Source organism: Lissotriton vulgaris, chromosome 3_2, assembly GCF_964263255.1.
Source record: "Lissotriton vulgaris chromosome 3_2, aLisVul1.2, whole genome shotgun sequence".
NCBI lineage: Eukaryota > Metazoa > Chordata > Amphibia > Caudata > Salamandridae > Lissotriton > Lissotriton vulgaris.
In genome coordinates, this window is record NC_141690.1 from 290,819,063 (window position 1) to 290,843,453 (window position 24,391).

General features: G+C 47.1%; 2 protein-coding genes across 2 annotated transcripts in view; one reads left to right on the forward strand and one right to left on the reverse strand.

Moving 5' to 3' along the window:
* Positions 1-24,391, forward strand: part of LOC147725719 (uncharacterized) — a 454,500-nt gene that overhangs the window by 143,666 nt on the left and 286,443 nt on the right. The gene's annotated exons all lie outside the window — the stretch shown is intronic.
* The window catches only part of LOC147725720 (small ribosomal subunit protein mS26-like), a 59,026-nt gene that overhangs the window by 29,993 nt on the left and 4,642 nt on the right, over positions 1-24,391 (reverse strand). The window contains exon 2 of the mRNA XM_086964408.1: positions 3,843-3,989. Coding sequence (XP_086820534.1) covers positions 3,843-3,989 — 147 coding nt within the window. The remainder of the gene's footprint in view (positions 1-3,842; positions 3,990-24,391) is intronic.

A 24,391-nucleotide genomic window follows, 5' to 3' on the forward strand; every position in this document is an offset into this window, starting at 1 on the left:
TCCGGAATCTTCGAGGTTTCAACAGAAGATTGTTTGCGCCTCTCGTGATGTGTGGTGCGTGGTGGAGCTGTCGCAGGAGCCAAAAAGGCAAGGTTACACACAGAGGACTTAACAGCAACAGCCTTTATGGGTGATGATGCACAAGGTGCGGCAAATTTGCGCAAAGACCAGTCGAGTAAACAAGGGGCATTAACAGCTGAAAGTGGTTCCTTAGGTGAGTTGTCAGAAGTCATTAGAAAACTGTTGGATAATTGGCATAAGCCTATTGGTACAAAGAAGGGGGAGGTGGTGGTGGTTGATGAAGAAACAACGAAGGGCGGGTCACAGGAGGGTTCCCCAATGCAAGTCTGGGAGGGAGGGAGCAGGGAACAGGGGGGCGTGGTAGGGGGGGGGGAGGAGAGGAGCGGCTCAGGCGCTAAAGAGTAGCAACACGATCCTGGGAAGGGATCCTTTGTCAAAGACATCACAAGATAATGACAGAAGTACAACGCTGCCAAGGAAGGTAGGGCTAGGGGGGCTGAACGGGACACGGTCAGAAGCATGGCACATACCTCTGGAGGTTAAAGAGAGAGTTTGGAGGAGGGAGTTCATGGATATTTTCACACTACTGGAGCATGTGCGCAGGGGGGTAGACACGCTACGGGTTGCTGGACCCGGCAAGGAAGGGAAGGATAGGAAGAGGATCAGGCCAGAGGAGAACATTAACAACTGGTTAGACGCATTTGCCCTGCTAGCAGCAATAATGTTAGAAAAGTTCCCTGAGCAGGGTCCAGCGTTGAATAGATACAACCAAGCCATCCTGGACAGGTTCAGGCGATACGGAGGCATGGGATGGCTGCAATATGACCTCAACTTCCGCCAACGCATGGAGGAATCACCGGCTATGTCATGGGACGAAAGAGAGGCTAAGGAATGGATGGAACAGATGGGGTCCAAAGCAGGTTATGGTTTAGGTTTGGCGGGCGCAGACAATGGTGTACAGCACTGGGGCGCAACGTCGGCGGGACAGGGTTGGCAGGCTAACAATACACAGGCGCATTCGCGGGTGAGTGCGCAGTATGGGTTGGGTCAACAAGTAGGGGCAGGATTCACACAGCAGCAAATAGGACAGGTGCAGTTTCAGCAGGGGGTAGCATACGCGGGCAATGGATCAATGGTGGGGTCCCAGCATCAAGGTGCGGTAGTTGGGGCATGTCAACAGTCCCCTCTGGGTGGCGGGGGGCAGCAATATACATGGACAGGTCCCATGCAGCATCAGGCAAGTGGAGGACAGACGCTGCAACAGCAATTGGGACCAATAGGGCAACAGTTCACACAAGTGGGGCCTGACCAGCAGGCGGGTACCGGTAGTGCAGCGTCCACAATGCAGGTGGGGGGGCAGCTACAGCAAGGCAGCAATGGGCTCGCAAATGGGCAATTCAACGCGGGCAGGGGCCAGCAGCCGCTGAGGGCGGTAGGCTTCCCAGTGGGCGCAGGGCAAACAACGGCAGGGCATCAAGGGGAGCAGAGTCAAAACTACATGAGGACAGTGGAGAATTCCTCAGGGTCAGGGATAGGACAGGGACAGATGATGGGTAGGCAGCAACAGCCCCAACAGGAGCAGCAGCAGGCATTTCGAGGGCCAAAGGGGGCAGAGGATTTCAAACAGCCGCTGCAACGTAAACAGAGGGATAATACATGTCGGCTGTTCAACGCTGGCAATTGCACCTGGGGGGTACAATGCAGATTTCGGCATGGGTGCTCCCAGTGTGGCGGAGACCATCCCGCTGTGGCATGCAAAAATAGTTTACAAAGTGGGGGGTAACTATCATATTACTTTTATACCTAATTTTGCACAGCCTGTGTGCAGCTAATGGGTGTAAGTGTTGACAAAACACGTGCTCCTAATGCACCATATGGAACATGTTATAAATCTTTGGATTCAAAAGTAACTGTGTTGCAGTGACAGCTGACGACTTGTGTTCATTATAATCCACGCAAGTCTTTTGGTACTGCAGAAAAATTCTCAACAGGAGTAAGAGTCTTCATAGTAGATACTAACTTTTGTAAGCAGCATTGAGGTATCAGACAGAAGTGTGTCTGCATGACAATTTCTACCTACCTGTGTACACCAGGTATGACCCTATACACATGTGCTTGATTTGCTTGAGAAGATGGTCTACTGATCTCAATGTCATTTCTTAAAATCGGTTTGGTGAGTTTCAGGTGTTTTACGCATCTGTGGTTGATTGTTAATGTGTACTAAGCTAGCTGTAAAGTGTGCGGTATAGGGTCAATGCTCGCATAATGCATGCGTTCTACACCAGAGGGATTTGTGTCTGTGCTGACACTAATGATGGCTGATATTCTTCTGAACTATTTTGTACTTACTACGAGTTCTCTGATGCCCTATTAATTTATGCACCAATATGCAGGAAAACAAAGCTTGGATGATGTCATAAGTGAGGTCAAAAGCAGAGCACGGCGGGCACAAGTTTCAGCTATCGCTGCTAACTATACCTGGGGAATTGCTTTTTTTTTAGTACAAAACGTTAATGTCATCACTGACCTATTCACCTAACTATAATGTTACTTTAAACTTTGTTTTTTTCAAAGATATACACTCACGCACACCCACACACACCAACATTTCTTATATTCATCAGTTTAAAAAAAAAAAAGAACAGCAGAGTCAGATTAAAGGCAATACAAAATATATGAACTCAAGTAATGTACAAAAACTCCAAGTGACCCCTAAATATTAATGTAATAATAAAAAAAATTAACTGTCAAAGCTAATGATAAATCCATCCAAATGATTGAACTCCATTTCAGGTTCCTAATCTCGAGAGGATTCTTGTGTGTCCAGTAAACACCCCAAGTTCACAACCCTCGGACTGTGCACAGGTTTTCAAAAGCAGAGGGTCTGCAATCGAAACCACTCCAAGCTCTGTGCATTCTAATCACTCATTTACTACAGAAGACATTAAAGAACATGTGGCCTACAACGAAACCCTCTCAATTGCGCCTGGGGCAAAGATAAGGCAAACACCTACATACCTGCGGCGACCACGCACAGTCCAATTGCCATGTGATTGCTGTGGGTGAGACTAGAATAGTGAGACTCACCAGCAGTAAAGGTCCTAAGTTTGAAATCATTTTTAACTATATTGTATTCTATTGATGGATTACTGAATAGATAAATCTGTACACCAGTATAATAAGCAAGTATCAAGGGACTACTTTAGACGTATTCGCACACGAGCTGATCTTGGGAATGGACAGACAAACACCTCCTCCTCTACACGCGGATCAAAAGCACAACAGTGAAATATCTAGATGAACTTTTAGAAGCCTATTAATGCCACTAGTTGATTTTAAATTGATTGATTTGTCTAAGTTGTTTATGATTTTATGTAACTGATTGTGTCTTATTGATTTTTGCTGTATTTGTATGATATGAATTTTCCTTTTTATATATATATATCTAAATTAAAAATAATATAATTTTTTAACGGATTTGTGCCTCGGTTGTTCTTTCTTATTACAATCCTGTTTCCCTCTATGTCGTTATAGCATGCCTAGGTTTTATACACACATTTTCTTTTACAAGTTCCCACCAGCCAGCGAACGGTGCAACCAGGTGCAGCTGTGCAAGAATACATTACAATGCGGACTGGTTTCAAAAACCTAGGTCAGATAAGCAAGTAGGGTACATGATGATGACATTCTAAAACAGAGTCCATCACCCTGCAATGCACAAAACATGCTTGGAAAGCTAAAATTCAGTGTTTAACGGAGTACGCTCATGGGGTGTGGGGGGATTGGGGTGGCTCATGGTGCAGCAGCAAATGAAGCCTTACCTCAGTTTGCGTAGACGTGCATTCTCTGCATCATTCCAAGCCATGAGCATCTGGTGCTCCTCCGTCTCATGCTTGCGTCTCTCAACACCCAGGTGACCCTCCTTCTCCTCGTACTGCCTTCGCAGGACCTCTTCCTTAAACTCAGACCTGCAGGGGGGGAAAGAAACCTGTTAGAGCTGGATGCTTCCACGCATTGGACTGCGCTCTCCACGCTTGGTTGTGATGCTGTATTTCCTATATTCCAATAGTATTTTCAAGTGACACTATCCCTTACTTGATACCGGTACTAGAGGTTGGTATAGAGATCTCACGCACAGTCAGCTATGACGTCAAGTCACAGGCGACTGTGCGTTTCTTCTAAACATGCTTGACTGCGAGACGGGCAGTAGGAAATCTGGTGAGTAGTATGCGAGGCCCGCGGAAGTAATATGTCCACAATTATCCCATCATTGGGAACCAAGCACCCCACTGTATCGCTTGACTCTCAGGGTAGCGGAGCAGAACAGTCCAATGCCTGCTCACAGATGGTGCTGTGCTCTAGTAATCAATCTTCACTGGTAAGCAATAATAAAAATCAAATGTCCAGTCAGTGTGTTTTGCTAAAAAAAATGCATTTATAACACACAAACTACGAAATACTACACAGTAATTTAGAAATATTTAGATATGGTAGGTGGTAATACATTTGGTGGCATATTGAAATCACAGTTGATCCATACTGGGTCACAAATCCCAAATCCACATTATCCCCCTCCCATATCAGACAGAACATTTCCACAAAAGGGGGTGTCATTTTCAATGCCACAGGCCTATTGACTTTGTCAGGCAGTCACAACAGCGAGCTTACAGGCTTTGTAAAGGGTCACCACAACTACGCATCCATAGCCACATACTCCTGCAACCCCGTAATACTGTCACATTGACAAAAGGCCTGGAAATAAGATTCTAAACGAAGTCAGAGAAATATGACAATCCTGGCCACCCCATACGGTGTACATGCATGTCCTTGGGTTCTACATACTCAAACTTGATGTATATTTTAGATCCCAGTTTGACACCACACTGGACTGTGTAGGTCTTCAGGGAGCAAAACTGCAATTTGAGGAAGATTTCCCCCAGGTGTATAAACAGTGACACTCCAGATAATCCAGTCAGCCCTACTGACCGATCTAGCAGTGCCCACTAATATTTAAAGTGTTTCTGCAAACAAATGATGGCCGGAGTGCTGACAATGCAAACATTCGCCCCCAGTCAAGGGATCTGGGTCAAATCCATTGTTCTTTTGCCCACTACGCCACCCCAGTTTGGACCCAGCCATATGCAAATCAGTCTTGACCCTGTGCTCCATGGGAACTGCCAGGCCAGGTCCTCCCTGGACTCGACAAAAGCATTCTGGGACCGTCTTCAGGGTAGGTCACCCTTCTTCAGCCAGGCTAGCTTGAATCCATCATTAAATCAATGGGGTATCACCCATAGAATCAAAGGACCTGGGTATGAAATAGTTAAAGAAAAAACAATGGTCCTTGACTATCAATCAGAAAAAACCTTACGTGAGAATCATTTCTGATTCGGAAAATGCAATTAAATTTGCATGCTTTAACTCAAGCTTTATGAGGGAGATATAAGTAATTTCTCAATGACTTTATACACATTAAATGCAAATGAAAAGATACCCTGATAGATCAGAAAAATAAAGGATTGCAACCACACTATGGATACTTGTACTACCAAAATTTACATATTTATTTACAATATTCATAAAACAGTAATGATCATAAACGGCGCAAGGACTATAAAGTATAGTCAGTGAGAAGAGAAAGGGGTGCTCAAGTGTTTACAGGCACACTAGTTGAAAAGCGCTTTTCAACTAGTGTGCCTGTACCTATATTGTCCCACCCCTTCCTCCCCTCCAAACCGTGTGGACAGGCCTATATAAACAGCGGAAGGTTTCCCGCTTTGTTCTTTGTAAATATTAGAATTGTATATTATAAACGCTTTTCTTTTTCCTTCTAAACACTTGAGCACCCCTTTCTCTTCTCACTGACTATACTTTATAGTCCTTGCGCCGTTTATGATCATTACTGTTTTATGAATATTGTAAATAAATATGTAAATTTTGGTAGTACAAGTATCCATAGTGTGGTTCCAATCCTTTATTTTGCTGATCTATCGGGGTATCTTTTCATTTGCATTTAATGTGTATAAAGTCATTGAGAAATGACTTATATCTCCCTCATAAAGCTTGAGTTAAAGCATGCAAATTTAATTGCATTTTCCGAATCAGAAATGATTCTCACGTAAGGTTTTTTTCTGATTCATAGTCAAGGACCATTGTTTTTTCTTTAACTTTTTTCTTTTTTTTTTTCTTTAACAAGCCTGAATCCATGGCACAGTGAGCAAGGGACCTGGTAGACATAGCAGCATGGCCCACAACTAAAAGCACTACTTCCTGGTTACTACAGAACAACTATTAGCCCCCATGCATAGTAGCAAACCTGAAGGAAACGTAAACCTCCAGCTGGAGATGCACAATTTGAGCCAATGGCATAACATATTACACTATATTTTATAATATTTAGGTCATGTTTATACGTTATCCAATATTTATTATGTGCTTGTTCAACTGAGGGTATTATGGCGCTGTCAAACCCGGAGTGGTAAAAGGACATTTCAGTCGGAGAGCCATCCTTGGAGTTGATACACAAATGTTTCCTAGAGAGTCAGGCTTTCAAGACTTATCTGAAAGATTTCAGTTCAGGTAGAGAGCAGATAAGGGATATGCAAAGGGCAGGAGTTCCAGGCAAACGGGTGCTATTAAGAACCTGCGCCCTCAAACCCTTGAACCATGAAATCTCCGATTCATCAAAAGACTTGCTGCACAGAAGCGCATCTTGTTACTCGCCTTGTCACAAAGTCAGGGGCCATACCGCGCTAGGCCTTAAAGACGAGACTGCAAATTTTAAATTGAATGCGCTACTTCACTGGTAACCAGTGAAGCCGTATCAAGAGGCAAAGTGTGTGACCCATGAGGGACCTTACACGCAAGCCTAGCCGCTGCGTTTTGCAGTAGCTGTAATCTAACTATATCATAATCTGGCAGACCAAGAATGATGCTATTTGCATAGTCTGATCTATCGCTAATAGTCGCTGCCATAACAGTCGTCATAGTTTCAGCTGGCAGAAACGGCAGGAAGTTTCTTGATGGTCCGTAGAGTAAAAACACATTTTGAGACACATTGTTAATTTCCAGGCTTAATGACAGCTGCGGGTCAAGTATTATTCCCAGCCTTTTGGCTAATGCCTTAGGTTTCAAAAGTGGTTCCATTTCACTGGGCCAATAATGGTTGGTCCAAGACTGCGAGCTACAACTGAAAATCCCTATTTCGGTTTTCTCCTCATTCAAACTTAGAAAAATGCTCTTAATCCAACCACAAATTAAGTGCATCATGTCTTGGAATAAAAAGGGAGAAGCAACATGTTCCTCACAACATAAGAGGCTCTGCGAGCCATTGGATTAATTAAAATCCAACACCCTTTTGTGGGTCAATGTCTTTATCAATGGTTGATGTAGATGTTAAATCGATGAGGGGAAGGGCCGACCCTTGAAGAACACCACAGTCAACGTTAACCTCCACCGCTCTAAATGAGGATAACTGTACTGCCCGAGGTCTATTATTCAAGAATGAGCCAGCCATCCATGTGCAAAACCCCTGATCACCTATATCAAAGCCTGCAGATAAACCAAGTAGGACTAGTGCCTGCCCCAAGTCCAAATCCGTCCTGAGGTCATCAATAACCAACAGTATCACCGGATTAGAGTTATATTTAGGTCGGAAGACTGCTTGCGGAGGTCAAGGAACGTAGAATGATAGACAGGACATCAAAAGTAGTGCTACGTTCCTGGGCTAAGAGAGATTCTAGAATTTGGCACAATAAAGCAAGAGAGAGAGAGATCGGCGGCAAATCTTCAGTACCTTCGGGTCATCACCACGTTTCTTCAAGATAGGTAGTACTGTGGCTTTTTAAAGACATCGGGGGCTATTCCTGTCTTTAAAGAGGTGTCATTAAGCGGCTCATTACAGTTGGGCTTCAGCCTGCATGACTCTAGGAGGACATGGGTCACAAGGAGAGCCTGGCTTTATTTTATAGTCATCAAAAGATGTAAGGTCGTTCCATTTCGAGGAGTAAATGCTCACTCTATCGTATGACAACGAAATTAAATGAAAATGCTATTTATATAGCGCACTAATTCCCAGAAGCTGCCAAGATTGGAGAACCAAATCTAGGTTGTAAATACCCAGGTTTAGAGGGTTTTCTAAACTGTATGTGGCTCACAATAACGTTAGAATTTAGAAGTCGAATATTCCTCAGTTTCACTGGTGCATGAAAAGCTTCTTCTGCCCCAACACAGACGGGTTTCCTCCAGGTACCACCACATTACCGACAAAAGAAAAGCAAAGGTTTCTGCTGGGAAAATACTGTTTAAATTTGGACCGGAAGCACTCCGGCTCAGATTTATGCAAAGCTTTGTGTGCGAAGCATAAAGCTTTGAAGACGATTCCCAGCGATGTTTGGGTAAATCTTGGGACACAGACTGGAATTTAGGAATGTTCAGAATCAAGCGAGCTGCTGCATTTTGCAGAGTTTGCAGCTATTCAGCGAATGGTGCAGTGAATTCATGTACAGAGCATTGAAGATTAAAGCAACTACCACCATCTTTTGCAAATGGAGCAGAATGAAAGGAAATGTTTCCTTAAGAATTCTCAAAATATAGAAACAAGTTACCGGATTAATTGATCAAAAAAGGTGAATCGAAATGCACCCCCAGATTCCTTTCCTTTCTGGTTGGAATAGGACGAGTGCCCCCTCGTACAGCCACCACGAGAGGATCCAGGAAGAGGTGTTATTGCCAAACAGAAGGACCAACATTAAGTTTTAGGCAGTTATTCTTCATCCAACTTCAATTTCCTGCACACATTTATGAAACTTAATAGCCCTCTCTGGTCCGGGTCTGGTGGCTCAGCGGACTAATGCACTGCAGTGGCCTGTGTTCGACCTCATGGTCACAGGTTCAAATCCCGACGGGTCCACTGCACCTTTCATCCATCTGAGGTCGATAAAAGAGTACCATTGAGCTGGGTAACAATAAACATCTGTTATTCAGGGCAAAGATACCCTTCGGTGAACGTGTGCTTTACAAATACACATGTTATGTTATGCTGGAAACAGAATGATTTAGGTGTCTTCGGAGCATGACACCACAGATAAGCCAAAAGATCTGATAAGAGTAACAAACATTAAACAAGGTAGGGCTGAGGAATGAGCCCTGCGAAGCTCCACTAGGGAGAAAAGGTCTAAGAAGCAAAACTATTCAAGGTGACAAATTGATCTCTGTAAGAGAGAAAAGAGATTAAGAAGTCAATTGCCTGATCTTTAATCCCTAGCTTCCCAAGAAGGCTGATTAAGACCATATGATGTAGCGTTATAGCCCGCAGTAGCCGGCTATATTGGCCATTAACCCCTTGTGTGCTGTTGACAAGCTCAGCTTGTCATGAGTTGAGCTGCCCTCATGACGAGCTCAGCTCGTCACAGCCGTTGGAACGTTTGCACGCGGGGATAATTTCCCCGCTGTGCTGAACGTTCTAAAAACGGGTGTGGTGTGACGAGCTCAGCTCGTCACGAGGGCAGCTCGTCAACAGCACAGCGGCGCCGCGCGCGCCCCCCCTCCCCCTGCACAGCGGGGGAAAAACACCCCGCAGCCAAGGGGTTAAAGGCCCACTCCAGCATTCAAGAGGTGAGCCGAAATAAAACAAAGGCGTCTCAGAGGCTGAGGGGGTTTAAATCCCCTCTGGCTCCGACAGGCTTTTGTTCACAGCAACAGCTGTGAGCAAAAGAAACACTTAAATATTTATCTGTGGGCTTTTACCGGCTGTAGAAGCACGGAGCACTCCATTGTATTCAAAGCAGTGCTCCACAAACCAATGGTCGAATCAACGGTATTTAATGCTGACAAAAGGTCTAACAAAATGAGGGCGACCTTAGCCGCCCCATCCATAACTGATCTCATTTCAGCAGCTCTGTCAACCAGCCCTGACTCTGTACTATGTCCTGGCCTAAAGCCAAACTGGGATGGACCCTGGAGCTCGTGCTCGTCAAGAAATGGAGTGAGTTCTAGATTTATCACCCTCTCAAGTGCTTTAGCTGGTAAAGGCAGGAGAGAGATAGGGCGGTAATTCCTTCATTCCAGCGGTCTTATCGAGTGCTTCCTAATGAAAGGAAAACTGCAGGCATTTTTCAAAGTTTAGGAAATCTTCCTGTCCTAATGACATTATTAAACAGCTCAGTGTAGCGAGGTCTTCTCCTCTAGCTCCATAATCTCTCTCTTAGAGCTATCGGTAATAGACTCTTTAATTGATCTAAATACCTGTTCAACTCATTACGACACTCTGGAGAGACCACCGTAGGTTGGATAACTGTCAACAGAGAGGTCACGCATAATCTTAAAAGTTTCACTCTAAGAGTTACAGACTTCACAGCCCCTTTTGGAATAGTAAGCAGTCTTGGCTTGTATAATCAACTTTTTGTACTTTAAAAGGGCCGTCTTGTAATTAGCTTTACAATTTCCATCAAGTTACACTTGTTGCGTGCTAATCCAGACCATTTTTTGAGAACCGAGGTGCGGAAGGCTTCTTTTTGTTTGCCGCCTACTAACCACAGAGCCAGTCTTGTCCCTGTCCCATCAAGCCAGCTATTAAAAGCTGCAGCAGCTTCCTCAATGTGGTAACTAAGGCCAAGTCCCTTTCACGCCTCCATCATCCTCTCCTCATCAAGTTCATCGTACTTCCTGCAGACCGTAGATTCAGTTATCTGACTACTATTTCTTTGTGGGATTGGTAAGCCGGTCTGAATAGGTACCGGTCGGACCAGGCCCATGGTGCTACATTAGAATGCCTCAAAAAGCAATAAAACGACCAAACAAGGTCTAGCAAATTACTTTTTTGATGTGTGTTTTTTTAAATACATTGCGCCAATTTGAGAAAGGCCAGGAGCTCCATAAATTGTTGCCATTGAGGGATAGCTTCAAATTCATCCACCCAGTATTTAAAATCTCCAACAACATTCAATTTGTTAATCATAAATTATTATAGGGAAGTCACTCATAGAATTCGGGGGACGATACACAACTAAAATAGTGCAGGTCAGATCCCCAGTCACTAAATTAAACAACAGATCTGTCTCCTCAATTGATAGTTTGCAGCTTTATTATTGCCTCTACACCTCCGCCCTCTTCAGCTTAGGGACGGTTAACATGGAGTAGGGAATAGCTCTCTGGGACCGTCTCTAAGAACGACAGAGATGTGACTGTTCGCCACGTTTCTGTTATCAGCAAAACATCAGGCTGAGCGGAGTACAAATAAAACATACAATATGTCAAGGCTATATTTCACTAAAGATCTGGTATTTAAATAGCACAGTTTACAACAAGGAGGGACAGGAAGGGGACAATATTTATAGGGGTCCAGTGTGCTCGTCCCAATTAGCTATATTCAAAACAGATGCACAAAGTTCCCCTGGGGGTAGAGTAAGTCTATTGAGGAGTGGTCTGTCTTCCTCTCTCCAGGAGTGGTTGTATGTGGAAATCAGGGGCAAGTGTCCCTTTTCGGAATTAGGGAAACCTCACACAACAGGCTGGTTTTACGGCTACTGTCATATCACCAACCGATTGTTTCGTGTCATCATCGGCTTCCTGCTCCTGCGTCAAGCCGGCGCTGCAATGCCTGACGGGTAGCACATGGTGCAACACTTTATTGGAGATCTTTTATTCCTTGGCCGATGTTTGAGTGAGTGTGAGGGGCCCTAGTGACAAAGTAGTGAGCGTGGAGTGTGGTGATTTAAAAAAAGTTAGTATAGTCTACTCTGGGCATTTTATTCCTGTAGCTACCTACTTTATTAAAACTAAGAGGGGTATGGGGTTTCAACCAAACAATGTGTGGGAGGCCCGTTCACCCTCAAAAGTGTTCAGGTCGACATGTTTCATGCCATCACGGCAATTCATCAGGACCAAAAAGTGCTCATAAACTTGAAAAGGAGCCCAAATGGGCTGCGAAGTTAGGTGAATACAACCTGAGGGGTCAGGATCTGGAACAGGAGGAGTTCCTGTATCGTAGTCCGCCCTATGGGGAAATAGGATAAAGACAATTGGTGGTGACTAATTAGTCAAGGGTTATCAAATAATCCTAAACACAAGGTCACTGGTTATGTTTTCATCTGGATTGTGAATAACTATAACGGAGGTGAAGTTTGTTTACAGACTGTGTTCAAGAAAAATCGGGAATAGCATACCATGCGGAATTACCGCCACGCCCCTTCCCAATCAGTGTGGTTAAGAGAGTAAATTCAGTAGGCAATTTGGTAGAGTTGTGTGCCAAAAGGGAGATCTCTTGTGAACTGCTTACCCTAAGTCGCTGTTGTCGGTCCCCACAGACTGCTTTAGGTGGGACCTGCGCTATCGCCTGGTGATCTGCAGGGATGGGGTATGGTTAGAGGATTCTAGAGAGAGTATAATAGACTTAACTCTAGGCGTTTTGGGTTCATTGCCGTAATGGGACAATGTAAACAAACAGACAGGCAGTCCCGCTGGGATAATACAAGTCAGACGGGGACATCAGCGGCAGCGTACCACTCATGGTGAACTGCAGCCCAGCCGAGGGTCCAGCCGGATCGCCCCGGGTTATCACAGCATCCACAGTGCCCCCCGGTGGGAATCCGCAGTGTCTTTTAAAACCGACACGCCCGAGCAGACCATCTCACCACATCCACAGTGGCCCAGAGTGGGGTAGGTGTAAGTGGCGGGCCGCCAGTACTTAGCGGCTCACGGGGGCGGCTGCTGTGGCGGCCAGACACCCGGGCCCCACAGCGGCCCCAAGCCTGCGCCAACAGCCCAGTAGAGGGCCACTCCCCCATAATAATCCCCCCGTGGCAGCATATCCGTGGAAGGCGGACCGGTCCGCAAGCCTACAGCGTAACCACTCCGGAATGGAGTTTACCTCAAGCCCGATCAGCCCTTTACCTCGGTAGCGCTTGGAAGTTACCTCTGTACCTAGGTCCGCATGACCGGCGCCGCTCTGTCGTGGAGCAGCTGGTGGTGCAACTGAATTCTAAACGCCCTTAAGTCTCGTGGTTTTTGATGGGGGCGTGTTGAGATTATCCGTTGCTAGGCGACCCATTAGCAGACCTGTGCAGAAGCCCCGTGTATGGAATTGACTATGTTTACCTTTCAGCGTGTCAATATAGGCGCCATCTTGGGATGGGATGAGGGAAGCGTTGCGCTTAATAATGTGTGGAACAAGTGCGGGCGGCAAAAGCCAAAATAAGCATAGTTTTTTAAGGGAACCAACCATCGTGGTGTGGTACCGCTATGCCCACTTGTAAAGGCGCCCTATTCAAACACCGATATGTGGTGTCGGTATGGGGCGTCTCGATGCTCTGGTTGTCAGAACGCCGTCTTTACCAGGAGGTACAACAACCCGGTGTGTGGATGACAGCGTGGTACTATCACCATATCAGTGAGGGCCTCATCTACGGGTGGGATAAGGGAGTGTCACATTTGGACGTGTGTGGGATGCAAGACGTCTCGTACTGGCAGAGTGCCAGGGTCCCTTGATTATCATGATTATCAAACAGGGGCGTGAGACAGCCCAGTGGAGACTTATCGGGTCAGTGTGCTCCAAGGGACAGTGTCGTTTAAACCCTCCGTGTCTAAATGCAGGCGGTGAACCCATCTCTGTTCAATTTTGAACAGGGCCTGTTGGTTTGATGAGGGATGCCACTCCAATACTACCCACCGCATGTCCTCTGCAGCATGACTCTGCTGGTTGCAATGTTCATACAGACGGGTATGGGTCTTGTGACAGCGGATATTGCTGTTGTGCTCCATGATGCGTGTCTTAACTGTGCGTGTTGTCATTCCGATATGTTTCAGATCGCAGGGGCATGTCAACATATAAATGCACTTGCTGCTGTTGCAGTTCGTGTGTCTGTTGAGGTGCCAAATGAAGGTATCAGAAAGTTGGACAGTTTTGGTTTGGATAGTTTGAGGGCAAACGACACAGTTGCCACAGCGGTAGTGTCCCGTCACAGGAGGCAAATCCCAAAGTGTGTTTTGAGGACGGGTACTAGTCTTTTTTGGGCGGGTATGGACCAATTGATCCTTCAAGTTGCAAGTTCTTTTAAATGCGAAACGTGGACGGGGGATGTCTAAATTGACAGAGTTCAGAATGCCCCAATGGGAGTTCACCGTTTTCTTGATGAAAGAGGAGTTCTTCGTGTAGGATGTTACGCAAGTGATAAGATCCTCCTTTTCCTTGGTGTGGGTTTCTAGCAGGGATTCCCTGTTATTGTTTAGGGCTCTCTTCGCCGAACGTTGTAGTAGTCTTGTCGGGTATCCCCTCTCTTGGAGTTTATGTTGAAGGAGGTTAGCTTCCCGTTGGTAGTCGGAAGTGGTCGTGCAGTTCCTACGGAGTCTTAAAAATTGACCAAAGGGGAGATTATCCCTTAGTGCTCTCGTATGGTGGCTGTCATAGAGCAACAGACTATTTCTGTCAGTCTCCTTTTTATACAGAGTGGTCGAAATCTCCGATGGGCCCAGTACGATGGTCAGATCTAGGAAGGGTATGGATGTCTCAGAGATGGTTCCTGTGAATTTCAAATATGGATCTTGGTGATTGATTCACGTGCAGAACGCGTCGCAACTAGACCGATTGCCTCTCCAAAAGATTAGGATGTCGTCTATGTAACGACACCATAAGGTGAGGTTTTCATGAAATGGGTTGTTTTCCGGAGGGTAGATGTAAGTTTTCTCGAAGGCAGCCATGTAGATACATGCTACACTCGGCGCGAAGGTAGAACCCATAGAAGTTCCACGGATTTGATGGAACAGTTCTGATTCGTATTTGAAGAAGTTCTCTTTGAGGGCTATACTGGCTATAGCCCTATATATACTGTGATAGCACAGCTTTAAAGTGCTATCACAGTTCACCCCAGTACATGGCTGTATTACTAAGGTACCACGTCTGGAGTTTCAGTAGCTTTTGGACTTTTCCTGACAGCATTAAACATTTTCCTGAGGCTCAACATACTTAAGTTACATCACACAACAGAGGATCCGGATTGGAGGTAAGCACCCTGCCATAACAGAATTTCACTCTAGGGTTATGCTTTTTTTTTTTTTTAGCAAATCAGTCACGTAGTTTCAGAAATTAGTGTATAAACAAGGGCTTGGTAGGAGACATGAAGGGGTTAAACTTTCAGAACATTTTAGTGATATCTGGACCATTACAAATCTGCAGATATCGCCCAGTCCAGGAATTAAAAAAATACTAGTCAAATCCTGTTGGCCGAGAGAGCCTTTTCTCCTGTTGGCCATTTCAGATCTGCGGATCCTGAGAAACAACAGTAGATCTGAAAAGATCCCATTGGCAGGCCACAACATGAGTGAAGAACCTTGCAGCCGCCACCACCGGATTTGGGGACTCAGTTACCAAGTCCTGTAAAGAATTCTGAAATGGTATCTTAGGGAACAGGTTGAGCACACCCTCAGCCAAGGTTTTTATTAGGGGTGAGGTCGCCAAAGGGACTACTCCCCCAGAATTTAGTGTTTATGACCTCACAATATTTATACCAATAGATAACAACACTGCACTTGGTGTGAGAGTTATGGTCTGCATGGCTGTTGAGCGAGTTATGGAGTCTGATCCTAACCATAGCTTACAAATTGAAAAGCCACTTAAATGTGCAACTATTACTGTACTTTAACTGTTTTTTGTGAAGAAAAAAAAAAACACACACACGAAAGTTCCTATGTTATGGTTATGTGGAGAAGTGTGGCTCAATGGTTAGAGCGGCAGACCCTGATGCAGAGATCTGGCCCGGACCAGGATTCAATTCCTGCCTCAGCGGGTCTTGGGCTCAATTTCCGCGGACCTGATAATTCTCGCCTCGGTGCCTATTCTAATCATGGGTCCCACCCTGCAACTCTGGGCAATGGCTTGCTTAATCTCCACAACGGCCCCAACAGCGCTAGGATGCCTGGCCTCCACCTTGTGGGTAACCAGGAGTGGACACCTCACAGGGAAAGGCCAGGAAGGGTTCCACAGCGGTATGTGCACAGCGCCTTGAGACCCCTTCGGGGGTGATTCGTGCGCTATATAAAAGCACTACATTTACATATATATGTCAGGGATTCCATTGAAAATGTATTCTTGGCTTTCTTAATAACTTTAGCAAATAGATAGTACATTTCCATTAAACTTTCCATTAAATAAAATGTCATCCGCTTAGGGTTCCTCAAGGCAAGATTCGTGCTGATCCGTCAAGGGCGCCATTTTAACACCCATTGGATTATTTGCTCCTTGATACAGCTCAACAGAATGACCCCAAATGTGGCGCAAACTACTCGCGGAGTGCCTTTGCTGGGCTGTTGTAAATCTTGTCAGTTGATTGGGAAATAAGTGTTTAAAGTGTCAGTCTGGGCATGAAGAGTGTAAACTATAAAAATGTATGCACCGCATGGTGTGCTAAAAAAAATGTTGTTTCCTAAATGCGAACATTGGAATATTACAAGTCATCCAATCAAAGGGATGGCGGAGAAATGATACTCAAGCAGGGAGACAAACTCAAGAGAAAAGCTAGTAACTAAATAAGCAAGGAAATGAGTTTGACAAGAAAGCCCAACAATGGTAAGCAATGAGCCGGCACAAAGCCCGATGCTAGTATTGGAAATCTGAAATGCACCTTTGACAAAAGCAGCGTCGGTCCTCCACTAAGGTGGTGGAGCGTCACCCCACTGCTCTTAGAGCAGTGGAAAAAGGAAATAGAAAATGATAAGCAATGCTTGTATCGTTTTATTTTTAGTACAGGCTACAACGCCAGGTTAGGGCAGGTCACAGGGAGGAGGAAATATGTATGCGCCATAAGTGTGCATGGCAGTTTGGCCGGCCGAACAGTCATGCGCACTTAGCATTTCTTTACCTGGCTGTGTAGCGCAGCTGGGTGGAGAACAGTCCCAAGGCTCCCAGGCACTGTCTGAGCGGCCACTCAGACCAATCACGTTGTGTCTGTCAAGCTTGTGACAGCAGAGTCGTGATTGGCTTAGGGGACCCTGTGTGCTGCCGGGAGTCAGGAAGAGAAGAGGACAGAGGAGAAGCTGCGGCCATAATCAGGCAAGTGATATTTTTTACTGTTTTTATCCTCCCCACCCCCTTTCCATAGCAGCCACTACTGGACAACAGATAGCTAAAAGCTTTCTGTAGGTAAGACCTGCAAATGGGTGGACAACAAAATGTTCACCTGTTAATAACTTTGATTTTGTGTGATGAATATGAATGACACATGGCACTTCCAGTGCAGGTATTTCATGTATCCTGCAGATCCAATAGGAGGAGCAAAGTTAAATAAGGCGGAGGGTGGGTTATCAAATACATTGGATTTGCTACTAAATTTGGTACGGTTTGACGAAACGTCATGAGACTTGGAATGTTTAGCTTACTCTTGGTGTCTGATGGGTCGATCAATGGGAGTGGGCATGTTTACAAAGAGATCAAAGAGTTAAATCTGCTAATAAATATGGCTATTTTATGAATCCCATTACATCTGGCAGACATTTAACATGTTTAGTTTTCTATTATGTAAAGTTTTGAGCACATCTGTCAAAGTAAATGTGGAGCAATAAACGTTATTTCACTAATAATTGTATTGATGAAAGATGAAGTTGCATCAAATTTGGCAGACAGCAAAGTAATCCGAGGGCAAGAATAAAATGTTTCATGGAGGTCAGAAAGGGGTGGTGGGGAGCAAGGCCCTTCGGCCACCCCAGCTAAACACAATCAAAATCCTAGCATAGCGTGGGTGTTACAGAGGTGGGAGCGAAGTTCAGGGCTTCACCAGGTCATGCAGCCAATCATGTATAAGCACAGCCAAAGACTGGGTGCAGTTTGAAATGTCATGTGAATGCAGTACATCATTAAAAAAAATCTTGAACTTCACTGGAAAAAGTTAAACATTAGTTACGGCTCAGTAAACACAATCAAAAATGTCATGAAATTTGCCAATTATCTTATGCAACGTAAAATGCACACTAACTCATGCCATCCGCCATTCTCTGTATGTCACTTTGCTGAGGATAAATCGAAAAAAAGGTGCCCAACATAAAAGGAGAACATTGGTGGAGGAGGGCGAGTACCATTCGAGGTGTAGCGTCTGTACTTCAGGGATCACTACTTTTAATCCTTTTATTTGTAGGTCGTCTTAGAAATTAAGATACCTTTGATTGGAAACAGTCAGTAATTTGGAACCCACAATAGTACTGCATAAAAATATAGTACTCAAAATTATCGCAAATCGGCTGTGCCCGGTCCTACAGTCTCTGATTCATCCGGACCAATTGGGCTTTATGCCTCATAGATGCATGAGGCTCATTTTATGACGTTTATATGGAGTCATGTACATGACTCTGGGCCAGCCCGACGTTCCAGCCGCTCTGCTCACGTTAGACGCAAGGCTGCTCGGAGGGGCGCCAGGAGAACCGACGGACAGAGCGATGCTCCACTTATCTGAGCTGCAGCCAGGTGAGGCGATGCTTTATCCTCCTACCTAATAGTTCTCTAGAGGAGACTTTCCATGACCTAGGATGACCAGGTGACATGGTTACCAATTTTTATCATTTTCATGTTCTTGCAGTAGTGAATACATGGTCCTGACGAAAGCAGTGGACAAATAGTATCCACATCTGCTGAAACATGTTGACCTATGACTCTCAAATGCAGTTATTTGGTAAATCTGCTGTTATTTTGCACTGTTTTTAAAATTTGGAAGATCTGAGACATACTAATACATTTTTCTTCTCTCTCTTCTCTCTAATTTTATACACTTCACAATTTCTTAACTCTTACTCATTCACGCACTGCAAATCAGTTACCCTAACACGGAGGCCACGCCCCTTTTCCAGAGCCCACGCCCCCGGCCACCGCCCTACTTAAAGGCGCTGATTGCTAGCGCCAGACCTGTAAGCACTGAGCTCTTGAGGCGAAAAGCCGGGAGCGAGACTCGTGTTTTAAATTGTGTTTTAAACTGTATTTTAATATTGTGTACAGATAGTCACTGAATACTTGCTTCACCACCTACCTACTTCTCTCCCACTCAGTACTGGTTGCGCAGCGGATTTAGCGCTGCAGCGGCCCCCCAAGCAAAACTTCTCTCGCCGCCATCATGGCGAGCCCAGAGGCCACGCCCCTTTTCCAGAGGCCACGCCCCCGGCCGCCGCCCTATCTTTCCATAAACCATGTGCATCTTCCGGACGCGCAGCGGACGAGCGCAGCGCAAATGTAAGCCCGTCTGCACCCGTCCGCGTCCAGGGGCCCTCCATCATGGCCAGACCATTCCATATTCATCTGTACAGTTGGTTAACCTCCAAGGCCCGTGGCCTCTGGACGATGCTGTGATTGCACGAATCGATAACTTGGGCTTGGCTGCCCCGCGCTCCTCTTCCCACCCACCCCCCCACCATCGTTCCCTGTCCAGACCCACCGGCCCCTCAGGCCCCCTCTACCTTATCCGCCTACTACCTCAACACTAGGTCTGCAGTCAAACACTGCCACAAACTCTTCATTTTATTGGATCTGCATAAACCTGATCTCCTATTTCTCACAGAGACTTGGTTCTGCGACAACTCCCTTCCCTCTTTACTAGCCGCACTTCCCGACTCATATTATGCCTTACGTGTTGACCGACCGTCCGGCAAATCGGGTGGCGGCGTCGCTCTGATCGCCCGCAAAGAAATTTCCTTTCGACCTTTAGTCTTCCCCTCCATCGCCGCATCAGACTTCCTAGTGGCTCGCTCACTTTCCTTTAGTACTCCGCTCACCTGTCTTCTTATGTACCGCCCCCTCCCACCCTCTCATCTCTTTCTTCCTAACTTCCAAGACTTGGTGGCCACTCTAACAGTCAACAACTCCCCATCTTGGTGCTAGGAGACTTTAACTTCTGGCCCTCAGACCCGGCTGAGTGTTCCACATCCAAAGAATTCTCGGAGACCCTTTGTTCCCTCAACTTCGTCCCTCACGTTCATTCCCCCACACATATTCAGGGACACACCCTTGACCTGATTTGGACCCTTAGTTGCCCTTTAACTTCTCTGTCCATCTCCCCTTGTACTTGGTCCGATCACTTCCTGATTTCATTTTCCCTACCCATTAGCCCAGCCGTTAAGCCCTCTCTTCCTAGAAATATCTGGGCACGCTCCTGGAAGCATGCAGATGTGGACTCTCTGTCCGCCACTGTTGGACAGGCCACGTGAAGGGCTTGCTCCCTCCCCGCAGGACAGGGCCCGAGCCCCGGCCCTCCAGGTGTTACCCACAGAAGCAACCCGCTTCCCGTCTCATACGGGACTCCTGCCCCCGGACATCTCTGCATCATGGGGCCGAATCACTACCGGCCCCCTTCGCCCGGCCTGGCCGCCATCTTGGACATTGCACCACAAGGCCGCGTGGCCTCAGATCGACCCTAACCCTGGGCCTGGCCAGGCCCCGACATCCCGGCACCACCATCCACCCAGGAGGTGAACGGACCACTTGGCAGGTCAATGGGAGAAAGAAGTGTCGATGGCTCTCCCCCGCCAGGTGCCGATCGCCCCCAGCTCCCCCGGGCGCTGGCTCCACCCCCCTGCTGGGTGTCTGGACTCCTTCATCCCGGACCTCCCGACCTCCAAGTGCGAGGGTCCGGACATCAAAGGGCGCCAGACCTATAACTGGACTGTGAAACAAATAAGGTTTTGGATCCTACATCTACCTAGCCCGGATCTCAACAACAGGGTAAACAGAACAAAATGGCTGGATAGGAAAAATTCATATCGTGAGTAATAGCGACGCAGTCAATATGTACTACGTAGCCACAGTCATAAGTACCAAAGCAAATTTATTTTCTTTTTATATGGTTTTTCAAAATTTCAAAAACACAAGGGCAAACCAAAGACTGTCACGACAGTGATTTCATGAGTACAATATCTACACATATACAAAAGTACAAATATACAATATTTACAATATGAATGAAGCAAAACAAATGAAAGCAAAAAAGCAGAAGTGACACACCAAAAACAATGAATAAATACAATATTCACAAATTAATTGCATAATCCATCCTCCTCCCGGACCTCCCGACCTCCAAGTGCGAGGGTCCGGACATCAAAGGACGCCAGACCTATAACTGGGGCAGCTCCGGAGCAGGAAGGCAGTTGTATCCTGGAGTCGAGAGACGCAGTGAAGAACTCATCCTTGACGGTCTACTGGCGCTGCCGTAGCCCTGCCTTGCGAACGATTGTCCTGCCTGCTGGCGCTGCCGCAACCCTCTGAAACCTTCATCCTCGTCGGGACCTGCTGGCGCTGCCGCGGACCGTTGTAATCACCATCTTCACCGGGACCTGCTGGCACCGCCGCGGACCGTCGCTACCTTCGATCATCTCGGGACCTGCCGGCTCCACCGCGGCCCGACCCTCTAGAACGCCGAGCTCGAGGATTGTGAGCTATCCATCTGATCATCGATTCTGCCAAATTGGTAACAAGACTGTCCCGCTACCCCCTTTCCCATCCAAGAGACTAGAACCGAGGGGACCCCTGAGTCCAGACCTCCTTGTACCATTCGACCGTACTTAAAGCTTACTTATAAAGAACGTTAAACCTTATCCTTGTGTGGTGTACATCTGTGGGGGGGGAGTTACTCGTCTGTACGATCGCTGGAGACGGCTCTCCCCGGAGACCTCTTCCCTGTCCTCGGCCGACCCTCCAGGTCCCGTCTAACAGCCACACTTTCCGCATCCAGCCCCGATCTTCACGGACTGTCGTCTTCCGCGCAAGCCGACTCCCTTAACTCTTGGATTCGATCAGGCTGCGACTTAGTCGCCCCCTTTAGGCGGGTGTCTTCCAAGCGCACCAACGATGCAAACCGCTGGTTTAATGATGAACTGAAGGCTCTCAAGCTCAGTGTCCGCCGTGCGGAACGGACCTGGAGGCGATACTATTGCCCGAACCTTAAAACTCAGTACATCTCCCTTCTGGCCTTGTACAAAAAATCTTGGCGACTAAGAAGGCCCATTTCTCCGCCAAAACCCTAACTGCCGAAAATCAGCCCAGAGAAATCTTCCCTATCGTGCACGATCTTGCCTACTCTGACCGTGTCACCCTTAAGCCCGCTCCTTCCCAGCGTCTATGAGATTCCCTTAACTCCTTTATCCTAGACAAAATTTCTAACATTAAAGCAAACATCCCCGCCCTCTCCCTCCTTTGTTGACCCCCAGTGCCCGCCAGTCTTAGCTCGTTTTGACTCCATCCCCCTTCTTACAGAAGAATCCTTCCTCTCCCTCCTGTCTATGGTCAAATCAGGCTCCCCTCTGGACCCTTGCCCCGCTCACATTTTGAAACAGAACTTTTCTGCCTGTGTGTCACCCCCTCTTAATTTTCTCAATAGCTCACTCTCACAGGGCATTGTCATTCCACCTCTCAAATCGGCCGTCATACTTCCCATTCTCAAAAAACCAGGCGCTGACCCATCCGTTCTTGTCAACTATCGCTTCATCTCCCTACTGCCCTTTCTGGGGAAGGTACTAGAGCGCCATGTGACCAGAGCGCTTGGTACCTTTGTGGAGGAGAACAGGGTACTAGCCCCCCGTCAGGCTGGGTTCCGCCCGCACACTCCACGGAGTCCGTTGTGCTATCGGTCCTTGACAACCTCAGAGAGGGTATGGACACTAACCATCCCCAGGCCTTGGTCCTCCTCGATCTCTCCGCCGCCTTTGACACAGTTGACCATTCCATCTTAATGTCCCGTGTCAGGGCGGCAGGGATCGGAGGTTCGGCCCTGGTCTGGCTATCCTCCTTCCTGTGCGACCGCACCCAGGCAGTGCGCCTGGGCGACTTTTCGGCGGACTTCCGTGCAGTCCAATGCGGGGTCCCCCAGGGCTCCTCCCTCTCCCCTCTTATTTAATTTGTACATCGCCCCCCTTATCTTTGCCCTCCAGCAGATGGAGGTCTCCGTCTACAACTACGCGGATGACCTCCAGCTCATTTTTTCTTTATCCACATCCCCCGACTCCACTTCCAACTTCCAGTCGGTGATGCTTTTCATCCGGGACTAGATGAATTTCAACCACCTGAAGTTAAACCCCGACAAAACGGAGTTGGTTTTGACAGGTGGTTGCTCCAGTCCCTGGACCCCCCTTTTCTGGCCCCCTTCCTTAGGCCCCTCCCCCGCCCCCTCTCCATCTGTAAAAACTCTCGGCTTCAAACTGAACAACCAACTTACCCTTCACTCCCAAGTCAGCTCTGTCATATCCTCATCCTTCCTTTCACTCCGCACCATTCGCAAAGTTTCTCATTTTTTTCCTTCCCTGCTCTTAAGCTCATAGTCCTGGCGATGGTAACCTCTCGCCTGGACTATGGCAATGCCCTTTACTGCGGCATGCCCGCCTACAGCATGCGACGACTCCAGCTGGTTCAAAACCAGGCTGCCCACCTGGTTTTTAACTTGGCCAAATCTCATCATGTCAGTCCCCTGCTCAAGTCCCTACACTGGCTCCCCATCCGAGAACGAGCCCAGTTTAAGTTGGGCTGCATCACCTTTCAGGCTCGTGCCGGCACAGCCCCATTCTTCATTTCTTCAGAACTCAAACCTTACGCCCCTGTCAGAGAGCTACACTCATCCGCCCAACAACTGCTCGCAGTTCCTCGCTTCAAACGCAAAAAGTGGGGTGGCATGAAATTTGCTACACTTGCCCCTGCTTTCTGGAACTCTCTTCCCCTTCATCTCAGGTCCTGCACCCAATACACACTCTTCCGCAAGGCGTTAAAAACCTTTCTTTTTTCTCTCAAGCCTTCTCTCCATAACTTCCTTCCCCTCTCCTTCCTCCGTCTTTTTGCCCTCCTGAGCTCAGTACTCCACAGCGCCAAGAAACCACCAAGTGTACGCGCGCTCTATAAATATTTTTAAACTCAAACTCAAACGCTGGCATTCAACAGCATCCAATGGCTGTACCTCTTCGCGGTTTTGGGAAAAGTGGGCATTGGCCTGCAGCTGCAAAGGTGGATCCGGTTACTATACACTGGCCCGATGGCCCGTGTTCGGGTCAATGGGGTCGTTTCTCGAGTCTTCGCACTGCATAGGGGGGACGAGTCAGGGGTGTCCTCTGTCCCCAATGCTATTTGCACTGGCCCTGGAGCCCTTGGCGGCGTGGATCAGGAGGGATCCGGTGCTGAGGAGGATTGACTTTGGGGGAGGCTGGGAAGAGAGCATCTCGTTGTATGCAGGCGATATCCTTCTTTATGCACACCGGCCTCGAAAAACGTTCCATCGCCTCATTCATAAAATAAAAGGTCATTCAACTCCTATTCCGGATACCGCATTAATTGGGACAAGTCCTAGGTCTTTTCTCTAGCTGGGGACCTGCCGGTTCTAACATCGGTGTGTTCGGAGTTGGTATTTCAGGATATGTTTAAGTACTTGAG